General features: G+C 38.3%; 1 protein-coding gene across 1 annotated transcript; it reads left to right on the forward strand.

Annotated features, from left to right (window-relative positions):
- Positions 1-380: 380 nt before the first annotated feature.
- Positions 381-3376, forward strand: pmp22a (peripheral myelin protein 22a). Its single transcript, XM_084419252.1, has 5 exons — positions 381-571; positions 1437-1527; positions 1662-1755; positions 2351-2491; positions 2583-3376. The coding sequence occupies exons 2-5, from the start codon at positions 1450-1452 to the stop codon at positions 2741-2743; spliced, it is 474 nt and encodes a 157-aa protein (XP_084275378.1). The 5' UTR covers positions 381-571; positions 1437-1449; the 3' UTR covers positions 2744-3376.
- The last annotated feature ends 9664 nt before the right edge of the window (positions 3377-13040 follow it).

A 13040-nucleotide genomic window follows, 5' to 3' on the forward strand; every position in this document is an offset into this window, starting at 1 on the left:
GGGAGGGGCCTATGGGGCTCCACACACACTAGTAAACACTTTAATAACACTCGCAAATTGAGACACACTCTGTGCCACTAAATTGTAGGTGTGCAAGACTTAAAAGCTCTCTTTGACATGCATACAACTGCATAATGAATTCATGATAAAAACCAATATCATTGTGCATTGCGTTGTTAAAGAGTAAACTTTCCCCTACGTCTACCAACATATATGTATAACATAACAAAAATGTTTAAGCTCTTGAATAAATGCTTTATTCATTAATACTTTATAAATGCACATTCAGCTCTTTTCTATCTAACCATCTAAAGTGAGAAGTTTGGGAGGGAAAAGAAAGAGAAAAGTGTGACGTAGTGACGCTCCAGGGCGGTGTTCTCACGTTTCTAAAAAAAAAAAAAAGAAAAAAAAAAAGAAAGGAGGAAAAAAGCAAACACTGCTGTGGTACTACATCTGGAATACAGAGACTCGTGCTTTGAGAATCTATAGTGGGATCACATAGTAAACGCAACCTAGTGTTTTCTTCCTGCTCTCTTTCGCTTTTAAAGGATTTTTAATCTCTCCCTCACCTGTAAGTTGGAGAACTATGGTTTTCTTTTTTCTTTAGTTCATTTATGGAATATTAACTACGTCATTTCAGGAGATTCAACCACGTTTGTGTTTATTATTATTTTCCATATGGAGATCTCTTTGCTAATCGTTTGTAGCCTCTTGTCTTTTTTTTTTTCACGGGAAGTTTGCTGTTTCATTCAAAGTTTATTATTATGATTATTAGTACGATATTATGTTTTTTAGAGGTTTGTTTTTCATTTGTATTAATAGTATTTGCATTGCTTGTCTTAACAGGCTTATTTTTATATGAGCACATCTTTTCACAAGTTAGAAAAGACAAGTTTTCACTGAAGTCGCAGTTGCTGGCGGAGTTTTGCAATATCGGGTCTGGATGAAAACAAACGCTGCTTAGGAATGTTTTGCCTCCTTTCCTTATTGTTGGCTTCATAAATCTGCCTCAATTCGTACTACATAATAATTGTATTTGTTAAAATGTTCCCAGTCTCTCATAATCTTTACTTTCAGATGGGGAAAAAAACTTGAGTAACATTGATAAACAGTTTAGACGTGACGAAAAAAAAGGCGGCACCTCGAGAAAAAAAAAAGTGGATTGTATGTGTGACTGTGTCAGGATTTTTTTTTCCTGATAAATATAGACATTTAGATACCTTTTCAAACACTGCAGTGTTATTAGTGTAATTATCAACGTAATGTATTCACAAAACAGATGTTTTCAATTCAAATGTAGAACAAGAAAGACTGAAAATAGACAGACCTGAAGGGGTGTTTGGGTCGAGATGAGTTTGACAGCAGCGCAATCTGGTGGCCAGATGTTGAACTACACGAGTAAAACGCTGACCATTATAATTGTTCTGCTCTTCTAGACGAGCCCCCAAAATGCTGGCCATTCTGCTTGCAACGTTATTCTTGCATCTGACGGACCTTATCATTCTCTTCGTTGCCACATGTGCTAATGTGAGTATCATTTTTGTGGTCTGACTTGCTTTTGCATGATTTTATTGGGTCATATTTTTTAGGTGAAATTTTTGTGAACGTTTGGTTTATGTGTATATATAATCATATGTGTGTGTTTTTTTTTTTTTTATCAGGCCTGGAGAAAACATGGAGATTCAAGTTATGACCTCTGGTATGACTGCTCACAAAGTAATGGAGGTTATAAATGCCGTGAGACTGGTGATGCAGGTGAGTTAAGTGAATGTAAGGTAAAAATCATTGTATTTGCATACCTAGATGGGTTGTTTACATTTTTGTTCAGACTTGTGCTTGGCGGTTCACAGTTCATTGCATTATTTACAGGAATAGTTCACCCAAAAATGAAAATTCTGTCATCACTTACTCAAGCTGTTCCAAATCTGTGTGAATTTCAAACACAAAATAAGATATTTTGAAGAATGTCAGTAACCAAACTGACATTTGGTTAGTATTTTTGTTTTGTTTTTCCACACTATGGAAGTCAATGGGATCCATATATTTTATTTTGTGTTCAGTAGAATTGAGAAATTCTTAGAGGTTTGGGAAAATTTGAGGGTGAGTAAATGATTTTTGGGTGACCTATCCCTTTAAGAATTACATAAACAAATTTTGAAAAGTTCCATATTTGTAACTATGAGCAACCAAATGACATAAGAATAGTAGTAAATTCGTGTTTTTTTTTTTTTAAACAGCTACGGTAACAAAAGTAAAAGACTTTTAAAATGTACGCAAGTGTATGTCCTGGGCACATCTATTTTCTTCTCTTTATTGTTTACATCTGTTGTGTTTCTCTACAATCTGTCAGATTGGCTTCAAGCAGTGCAGGCGCTCATGGTCCTCGCCACCATTTTCTCCCTGATCTCCTTCATCTTCTTCCTCTGCCAGCTCTTCACTCTCGTAAAGGGAGGTCGCTTCTTTTTCACGGCCGTCTTCCAGGTCCTCGCCAGTGAGTATTTCCTATTACATCCATTTCACCTGTCCCTGCGGAAGGACCCCCGTCTACATGTTTATATTCTCTCTTTCGCTCTCTCCCGAAGGTCTGTTCGTGATGAGCGGGGCCATCATCTACACGGTGATGAGTCCAGAGTGGAAAAATGACAGGGAGACGTACGGTTACGCTTTCGTCCTGGCCTGGCTGGCCTTCCCTCTCACGCTCATCAGTGGCTTCATTTACATTGTCCTGAGGAAGAAAGAATGAGAGCTCAGCCCTCAGGGATTGTGCTAGAACTGAGAACACTACTCGGCTGACAGACTCTAACCAAACGGCCGTCTCCTCCAGGCCTGAATATTTAGACCTAATGTGATCAACCAAAACTGACAGTTGATGAAGATTCAATACAGAGAAGACACAATGGTTGTCTTTGGCTGGCGAGCCTATTTATATCACTTTTACATGGCTTTTTTTTTTGTAAATAGTAATGCTATGACGTGTCAATGAAGGCCCTGACTTTTTAAAGTTTTACTCAAGGAGGAAAGATATAGGAAAAGTATAAATCTTTTTTTTTTTTTTTTTTTGGATTGTGTGTTATAACCCTTTTTCAAATATCTTGTTTTTAAATGTCATAATAAAGTGTATTCTCAAAGGGAGTTTGTTGATGTCGACTTGAAATTTTTCTTATATCCAAATTCCAGAAGTGAGTTGTTTTGTTTTTGAAATTATATTTACCGTTGCCGAACTTTATAGTAGATAAAGGCTCAAATGTTGTGTTAAATCTCACCAAAACATTTTATAATGCATATTTTACCTGTGATTATATCACTTTATAAGATGTCTTCTTTCTGTATTAATTTTGTTTTGTTTGTTTTAAGAAAAAATAAATATCTAATTTTTTTTTTTTCTTGTCTCAATTTTCAATACTTCAGACGAGGCTGCGTCCGAAATAGCATACTCTCTTTAGTAGGTACTTATTTTGAATAAGTACTTCACAACTGCTAAAAAGTATGTTTATAGTATGAATGTGTGTAGTATGAATGAAATCCGGACGTATTGCATTCGGCATGTTGTCCTTATCATGTGACCTACCAGCGTCAGTGCATTCACTGCCATTCATAAATCCTCTCCTGTGGCCCTAATGGGATAGTAAAGTGTCCATCGTATGCACACTTCAGAATCTTACCGGAAGAAGAAGGTCATCCAGGTACTTTTTGTCTACTCGTTTATGAGTGCTGTGAATCCAGACATACTGGATTATCACATAGCCTACTGTTTTTCACCTACTATATAGTAGGGAAGTATGCGATTTCAGATACAGCCCAAGGTGGGCACTATTAGCTGTGAGGTGCTGCGTAACTTATCCAGTACTAATAGACACTTTTTGAAGTGGTAGTTATCCATTGGTGTCCAGTTAGAAGTGCAATGTAGAAAAGTCTGAAAAGCCAAGCAAACGCCTCCCAAAAGGAAGATTCTGAGGTCAGGCTTTCTGTCAGTGAAGGAGAAAAACAGATGTGACACAGTGATGACTTTTCATGCAGTGTCTGTGAGTCCTGAGCATCAGAAACGAAAATGTAAGTAAAGTCAGTGTTTAAAAGTTTTGATCAGAATTATTGACAGGACTAACCCTAACACAACTATTATACCATTATTTTTTAAATGCACTCTCAGAAAAAAAGGTCCAAAAGCTGTCACTGGCACTACCCTTCCAAACAGGAGGCCTACTAATATGCTTTCGGTACTAATACAGTATAGGCCTACCTTTAAGATACTAATAGGGGTAAATAAGTTGCTAATATGTTGAAAGTGTACCGCAGTGACAGCTTTTGTGCCTTTTGTTTGTTTGAGAGAGAGAGAGTTTCAGTCTGAAATGAAAAACTGAATTACACTGGTAAATCTCAGAGCATCAGTAAACCATTCCCAAAGTTCCCATAAAATCCTGTAGCTTAAGCTTAATTTGAGATCATTATGTTACTAGCTATTTGGCTAAAGCCCTGAATGTCTACATTTTCTTAGGATAGAATTACTAAGACTGAATGAATGAATGAATGAATATTGCGTTGGTTGCGTGTTAAAATATAGGCATACCGGGGGTGGTTATAACATGGGGAGAGTTGTAACCATCAATTCCAACAATTAGGGATAAGAAATGAGTCATGTGATCACTTCAGTATTTCCCTACTTCCTCCCCGATCCATCATGGTGATTGTCAAGGCTGGAAACAGGCACATGCAGAATATATAGAGAAAACAATGATTTTGAAGTAAAAAAGTAAACATTTTGACCAAGACTATTATTTTGTTTAGTATCTGTACAATTGCAGATAAAACTGTATGACTTATATTAGATTAAACAGTAGTTTCTTAGGCAGTAGGCATATGTGATGCATTCCCCCCCTGCTAATTTCAAACCATTATGCTAATACAGCTAGCTAAACATTTGGCTGACAGGGGTGGGGTGGGTTGTAACACTTATTTATAAAGTGGCTTGCATGGAGTTTATGTAGTTTCTGGGCCCATCAAGCCTGAACTCTAGGGGCAGCATCATTCATCTGTCAGAACTGTGACTCTGATTAAGAATGTACACACATAGACACACACCCACATTGTATGTTGTTGTTTTTTTAGACCTAAAGATGTTATTTAATTAGGTACATTGTAGTAGCCTAGTGTTATTATTAAGTGCACTATTGAGTAAGTTTGTTCTAGTAGACACATTTTAACACACACACACACACACACACACACACACACACACACACACACACACACACACGAGTCAAACATAGTCTGTTATTGAGAGAGAGACATTGTTCTTTTATTTCAATAAATCTGTTTTTGAATAATATCATATGGTATGGCATCCATTTTTTGTTATTTTGTCCATTGTTACAACTTGCCCCAGCATGTGTTACAACCTACCCTGGTAGTAGGGTACGTTGTAACAAAGTAACACCATGTATTTGACATCAACTCACGAGGTCTGTGATATTCTTGTAGAGGACTGCATTGGTTCCATTTGTAGTAAACAAATGTGGGTACTTTGTATAAAAGTTTGAGAACTCAAGCTAAAAAAATCAGCGAGTTATATAGGTGCTGAAGCAAAAAGTGTTACAACCATCCCCGGTCTCCCCAATGAATGAGGCACACACCAGTCTTCATATTCGGGCTGTTTTGAATATGACCACTAGATGGCGCCAGACACTTCTTTGAAAGTTCGATTGTTGTCATTAACCTGTATAACAAACACAACATTTCAACAATTTCTAGTCCTTATTTAGAATTATTAAAAAGTCAACATTATGTTTTTGCAAGCAGCCTGCTGGGTTATTTGAAGAGGTCTGTATCGCCTCAAAATGGTCATTTTCACCAGCATTGTATATCAAATCCATAAATTATTGGTATTGTTATATTATTTGTAGTAAGTTTTTTCTAAAACTCAGGATCACATTAAAAGGACAAAGAAAGCAAAATAACTTCTAAATAAATAACTAAATGTTACTCAACATGTGCACCCACACAAAACTTTACATGACATACTTGCATCCTGTCGTCATCATGTATGTGGGCTGCATCTTGACATTGATTGGTTTGTATACGGACGTGCGTCTGACGTCAGCGTGTTGTCAATTCGGCGGGTAACTTTAACAAGAATATAAAAAAATAAAAACTTTGACAAGAATGAATGAACAGACGCATATCGTTGCCACTATACTGTTATTTTTACGCCAATACTTCCTGCAGCACCAACTATACTCGAGGCTAGTTCATATTCGCCAAATGAATGTCCTCGTTGTGCGAACATTTTATCGTCACCTGCAGGAAAGGAGGAGAAGACTGCAAGCAATCCTGCGGCTGCGAGAACCACCGGAACTTCCTGTAAATGGTCTAAAAGTCCGAATCATACAGAAAATGCTTTCACACTAGAAACGAACCTTTGTTCAGTTTGATCCAGACCAAGACTACCTCTTTTCGTCGGACCAAATTTCGTCTGTGTGGAGGTTTCACACCTGTAATTTTGATTCGGATCAAACTGAAAAGTCAGAAAATCCGGACCAAACAAGGTAGGTCTACCTTTAGGTGTGAAAGTGCTTAACACCTCACAGACGCAGATGTGATTCAATACTTTCTAAAAGCATAATTTGTTTCACACACACTTGAGTATCCATCCAGTCTTACAAAACCATCAGAAGTGCTCAAGCAAGGCAGAGCATCCTGATAACATATTGGTAATGTCAAGAAAACTCTGGGGGCTCATACTGGTCTCACAGCTCCATTTCAAACGTGGTTAACCTTAGAGGTTATTTATCACCCAGTGGGTCATGAGGCATGAACAATTTACAACAGGACATGGAGACTTTCATCTGGAAATCAGTGGGGTGTATTTGAGGGGTTAACAATAAAGTAGACACTGGATGAGCATCCTAGCATAGGCCTACTGCACAGATTAGATGATCTATTTGAGCAGTATTGCTTACTTAAAATGGTGCATTCAAGTCCTCCTGCAGGGATGTTTGTATTTTATGAGTTGGGAAGTCGTGATTAAGACGTCAGGCGTGTTCAAATCACTTTGGTCAGAGCAAGATGGCAGTGTACCTTTTCTACATAAAATTCATCAAGGTTTTTTTTTAACTCAGCATCTGATGAATGTGCATTGGATGTTTTTGCTATTTTATGTTTTTAGTCAATTTGTGAAGGTGCCCCAGACAGACACATAGTGTCGGCCCAGATCTGGCCCACATCTGGGACGTGGAATCCATGTGTACAAGATGTGGGCCGGATCTGGGCCGACACTATGTTGCTGTAAACGGTATCATTATGCTATTGAAATTGTACAATATTATAGTATTTTGTACATGCAATTCATATAGTTTTATTGTAAATAAGTAAACCCCCCCACCCCCCAACTCGGAAACTCTGAGCTTAAAAGAAACCTGAGTTTTTACGTAAACCTGTTTCTTGTAATTACGACTTTTGTCTGTCTTGTGTGTTCAACTCGCAATCTTTCTAACATGACCCAGACGCACCATAATTTATACTATTTATTTTCCAGTGTGACGAACTTAAAAAAAAAAACAGTAACATTGACATTTTATTTCCTTAAAGGGATAGTTCACTTTGAAATTAATTTTTGATATGTTTTAGCTTACCTCAAGGGCATCCAATGTCTTTGTTTCCGCAGTAGTTTCAATTTTGATATTTTTAGGTCAAACCGTTCTTGTCTGTCAGTCATATAATGCAGGTCTATGGTCACTGGCTCAAAACACAAGCACAGAGTCCAAATTAAAACAATTCCCCACGTCCAAATGAAACAATTCCCCATCATAAGTACACATTGATGGCCTAAGACACGAAACGAGCGGTTTGTGTGAGAAAACGAACAGTATTTATATCGTTGTTATCTCTTGAAAACAACACACGTCCAAATGGTCTGACGGCGCGGGCGGGTATAGATATATACATAGATGTCGCCTTGGCTACTGCAGTTCATTGGAACGAAACCGTAGCCAAGCGACATCTAGTGTATATATCTATACCCGCCCGCTGGCGGGGATAGATGTATACACTAGATGTCGCCTTCGCTACTGCAGTTCATTGGAACGAAACCGTAGCCAAGGCGACGTCTATGTATATATCTATACCCGCCCGCGCCGTCAGATCATTTGGACGTGTGCTGTTTTCAAGAGATAACAACGATATAAATACTGTTCGTTTTCTCACACAAACCGCTCGTTTCGTGTCTTAGGCCATCAGTGTGTACTTATGATGGGGAATTGTTTCATTTGGACGTGGGGAATTGTTTTAATTTGGACTCTGTGCTTGTGTTTTGAGCCAGTGACCATCGACCTGCATTATATGACTGACAGACAAGAACGGTTTGACCTAAAAATATCAAAATTTAAACTACTGCGGAAACAAAGACACCTACATCTTGGATGCCCTTGAGGTAAGCTTTAAGGTTCAACAAAATGTCATGGTCAAACAAGTCCATGCTATAGACATTAGCAATGTATGAAGCACTGCTCACACAGAAGTTAGAATCCGTGAATCCATGTGACCAACTTAATCCCGTCGTGAAATCTTCACTCTCACGCAAAATTCCCAGATTTCGTGGATTCCTAGTAAATGACTGGATTTTGCCCTGCACAAAAATCAGCTGAATTTGTAAATCTGACCATATACGTAATTGTATTAAATCCCACATCCACCTTTAAAACAAAAAGCCTTTTTTTTTTTTTACTGTGATCATTCCTCTTTTATTGGTTCGAAGGCGTTCTGAAATGTTAACATCTTAAAGTCACATGCACGTTTCATCATGTGCTTAGCAAACATCTTGACATGGAGTTGAAGTAGAACGGGACCTCTGAAGGACCCAGCGTGTTCTTTCTTCTCCTGTGAGCCCTCCTCTTTGATCCCACATCAGCTGAAGGAAACCTGAAAAGAGCATCTCCGGTCAGCTGGGAACCCTCCCCATACGCCCCTCTTTCAATGTATGGCCTTTTCATCCCAGGCGTCCGTCTCCTCGAACAAAAGCAGTCCATTTAGATCTTAGTAAATGATATAGAAAAAGGGGAAACCGCATATATTCAGGCCTGATTTCATCATGCCCATAAATCTCAGACAAATCAAAGCCCAGCCCCTCCCGCACTCTTTGTCTTGCTAATACACGTTAGGGTTCGGCTGGCTGGTCGCTTTGACCGACGTTTGAGCAGCTTCAGACGCCTTTGAACTCTGACCCCGCCACTTAAACCACCACTGGAGTGAGTGGAGGAAACTCTGAACACCCAGGAATCTCTCGGCTCCACTTCCAGCCTCCAGGGAACTGAGACGCGGATATCTGACTGCTGATGGGGAGGAAGATAAGGCACAGAAAACAAGAGTTTGTCTCCTCTTAAGAGCCTACACGTTGGCACCAACAGAGGGATAATAACCCTGCTGCCGGCAAGGATCGGAATGCATTTCATGGAGAGCGTGGAGAAGAGGCTTTTTTCAGAGGCGCTAAATAACCCATCTTGCAGGCCCTCGCTTTCTTTTCTTCTGGGTGACCTCTTCGCCTTCCGATTCAGTTCGTGAGTTAGGCAGAGCTGAAAGAGGACAAAGCATTCCTCCACAGTCAGCTAAATTGAGTGATCTGGGGAATGTTTCTTGCAACCGTATTCTTGCGCTTTGACTTTCAAAAGCTCCGAGGAGCTTTCTGTTCTACGGACAACACCATAGGCTTGTCTTTGCAAGTAATGGAAACAAATAGGCTAATTAACTGGTGTTTTTGAGCCCCGAAGAAATGATTAGTTGCAATTCGCTTTAAACTTAAAATGAAGACTTTGCCAGCTCAACATATAGGGAGGAGTTTTTGCAAGTTTGAAAAATTACATCACTTGTGCTCCAAACCACAGAACTATGTTTAGACATAATGAGTCTGCCATCAACACATGAGTTGAGGTTGACACAACAGTGAGAGTTGGTGTAAAGTATAACGGAAAAGAAATTGTGCTGTTTTTCTCCACACCTGCATTTACACCTCACACTTCCTCACTTTGTCTTAGGTGGACTTTTGGAGCTCCTGCAGATTTTCTTTAAAAAACACTAGTCTTTGAATGTGTTTAGACCAAAAGCTAAGCAAAATCGAATTATTTTTAGATTATAAAAAATAAAATAAATGAAAATATAATTTGAAAAGTTTTATTTAATAGTAAGAATACATTTAAATATATAAAGAAAAGAAAATATATATTCATTATTATTGTAGATTATTATAAAACCAGACATTTGATTACCAAAAAAAAAAAAAAAAAAAAAAAAACACCGGCTGCATCCAAATAGGCAATGCATTCTTTCCAACTAAATAGTTGGCAAAAAGTAGTGTCAACTATCTAAATCAACTAATGTTAACTAACTCTCATTAAAGTATTACTTGAGTATCAGTAGACTTTTAGTTCTACCAGAAAGACTCGGAAGGCAAGATAATATCACAATGACATTTATTAATTAATTGGCCAGCAAATGAAAGCAAAATATTGAATGATAAAGTTATTTGGCGCAGGCCCTGTCCGTAGTTCACATTCGGAGGGTAACGGACTCTGCCTTTCCTGCCTGAAGATGGAGGCAGGGGCGCAGCCGACCCCCCCGGGGAGGTATGGACAGGGACCATCCTGGTGGTGGTGGGGAGGATGGGGTGAATGTTTGCGTCATCATCTGCAAACTCAAACATGTGTAAGTACTGATCTTTTATACTGTACTCCAAGTATTAGACAATAATTGGTTAGACCAAAACGTAATGGTATGTCCAAATTCACAGTAGATGACCTACTACTTCTGGCAAGATTCGGAAGTACGCATCAAACACTTTTAGAGGATTTGTGAATGAAAGAAAAGCGACGCAACTGATGCTGGTAGGTCACATGACAATGACAACGTGACAAATGTAGTATGTCTGGATTGGATTCATACACACATTTATACGGTACCATAGAGAAACATGCTTTTCTAACGGTCACAAAGTAATTTCTTACTCAACAGAAGTACCTACTAAGACAGGATGCGAATTTTGGATGCAGCCACAGTCTAACACGTTTAAATGATCTTAGGCTGTTTGTTTATGTGTAAGATCATGCATGCAAACCAGCTCTTTTGTTTCTCTCTCTCTCTTAAACCAGGAGCAGAATCAAGAGAAATGTTGAGCACAGCTCCTACATCTCCAACCAGCTGTCATTTGAGATGTCTGTAATCCTCCTCTGGTTGCGGGTGGTGCAGGCCTCTATTCTGTGCCCTAAGATTGTAATTATGGATCATTATGTCTCTTTTATTTTCTCTCCACATATCTAACTGAAAGTGGCAGCCTGGATTTCAACTCCTAGGGGTAGAAGACATACATTAATTAGAGGTTTTACTGCATCTTAGCTGCATTAAACATGTACTCATTTAGAATACCACAAAAATGTGTTGATAATACAACATTGTGTTTTTAACAGGCTTGTGCAACATTTTTCTTTTAATTCACACGATACAGTGAAATTTCAGTACTTATAAGCAGCGAATGATCTGCATTAATATAAATATAGTTACTTAAAGCTTATTTGCATAATTAAATGTAGGAAATATGTTGCAGTCTTCATATTATCCCATTTCCATTTTTTTCTCTGATCCAGTTATTGCATCCTAGGCCGTCATATACTGACACTTTTGACATTTCGTCTACATCCAACGCACATGGCACCCTTTAGCGTCAATATGAGACGCAGATAGCTTTGTTCGGTTATGGGTAGGTTTAGGTCTGGGGTAGGGTTAGGGTTACACCGCTAGGAGGCGCCTTCTGGCCCATATCTATCTGCGTCTCATATTGACGCTAAAGGGTGCCATATGCGTTGGATGTAGACGAAATGTCAAAAGCGTCAGTATATGATGCCTTGGGATGAGATCGGGCTGGTTATTGTGGAAGCTGGTTTCCATCACGGAATAATTTTTTTTAAAATGTAATTAAGACTTTTTATCTCTCAGAATTGCGTGATATGAACTCATGTAATTAGATTGTAATAAAGTCAGAATTGCGTGATATAAAGTCGCAATTGCGTGTTCTAAAGTCAAAATTGCATGATATAAATTCGCAATTACGTGTTATAAAGTCAGAATTGCGAGATATAAAGTTTGTCAAGCAATTCTGAATTTATTACTCGCATTTGCAATTTTATATCTCACAAATCTGAGAAAAAAAGTAAGATTTGCAAGATGTAAACACAATTGCAAGGAAAAAAATTCTGAATTGTGAGATAAAGTCGTAATTACTCCCGTATTTATTTTTTTATTCCATGGTGGAAACAAGCTTCCATAACTAAGGGAACGTTTACACGTACTAAAAATGGAAACGTTTTTTTTCTTTGTACATATCAAAACGATAAATGATTAAAAGCGCTGTAATTATTCATGCCAGGCCAGTAGTTGGCGATGTGACTTTGTAAAGAAACACTACGCGCCTATATATTGAACACGTAATATCCATTTTCACAGATTCACGTTTTTGTAGGTTACACAGAGACGATAATGGTATCGTTTTCAAAACCTTGCACTTTGAAACACTTTTTCAAAAGTTTGTGTTGTCAGGCCCCCAAAAACACCAGTGTTGTGTAAATGAACCGCCAAAACACAAATTGTTTTCCGGTTTTAGTTGAAAATGCTGTCGTGTAAACGACCCCTAACAGAGTGATTCAGACAAGATTCACTTGTCTTTGGCGCCAAATCTCTCTATTCACCTGTTTCAGTGACGTGATATTTTTTCCACTCATCTGCCACATTTATGATCAGCGAGGCAAATTAATGGCATATATGGAGATAACAGCATTGATCATTGGATTTATTCCATACCAGGTCCCTGAAAACATTTAAGTTTAGCATTCATTGGAAAGAGCTGAATTACTTCTAAGCGGTGAGTCTGATTCCACACACAAGTGAGTTTGATCATAAATGAATCTAGCCATTAAAAAACTTATATAATGCGTTTGTTTATTCATATAACAGAAATATTAAGTCATAACATGACAGATAAAAGAGAATTCCAGCAAACTCCATTTGCG

Source organism: Rutilus rutilus (genome assembly GCF_951802725.1).
Source record: "Rutilus rutilus genome assembly, chromosome: 1".
In the NCBI taxonomy this organism is placed as follows: Eukaryota; Metazoa; Chordata; class Actinopteri; order Cypriniformes; family Leuciscidae; genus Rutilus; species Rutilus rutilus.

Bases quoted from the DNA above. Each gene is read 5' to 3' on its own strand.
- pmp22a (XM_084419252.1), top strand. From the start codon at position 1,450: ATGCTGGCCATTCTGCTTGCAACGTTATTCTTGCATCTGACGGACCTT. The intron at 1,756-2,350 runs GTGAGTTAAGTG...ACAATCTGTCAG, and splicing joins CCGTGAGACTGGTGATGCAG to ATTGGCTTCAAGCAGTGCAG. The intron at 2,492-2,582 runs GTGAGTATTTCC...TCTCTCCCGAAG, and splicing joins CGTCTTCCAGGTCCTCGCCA to GTCTGTTCGTGATGAGCGGG.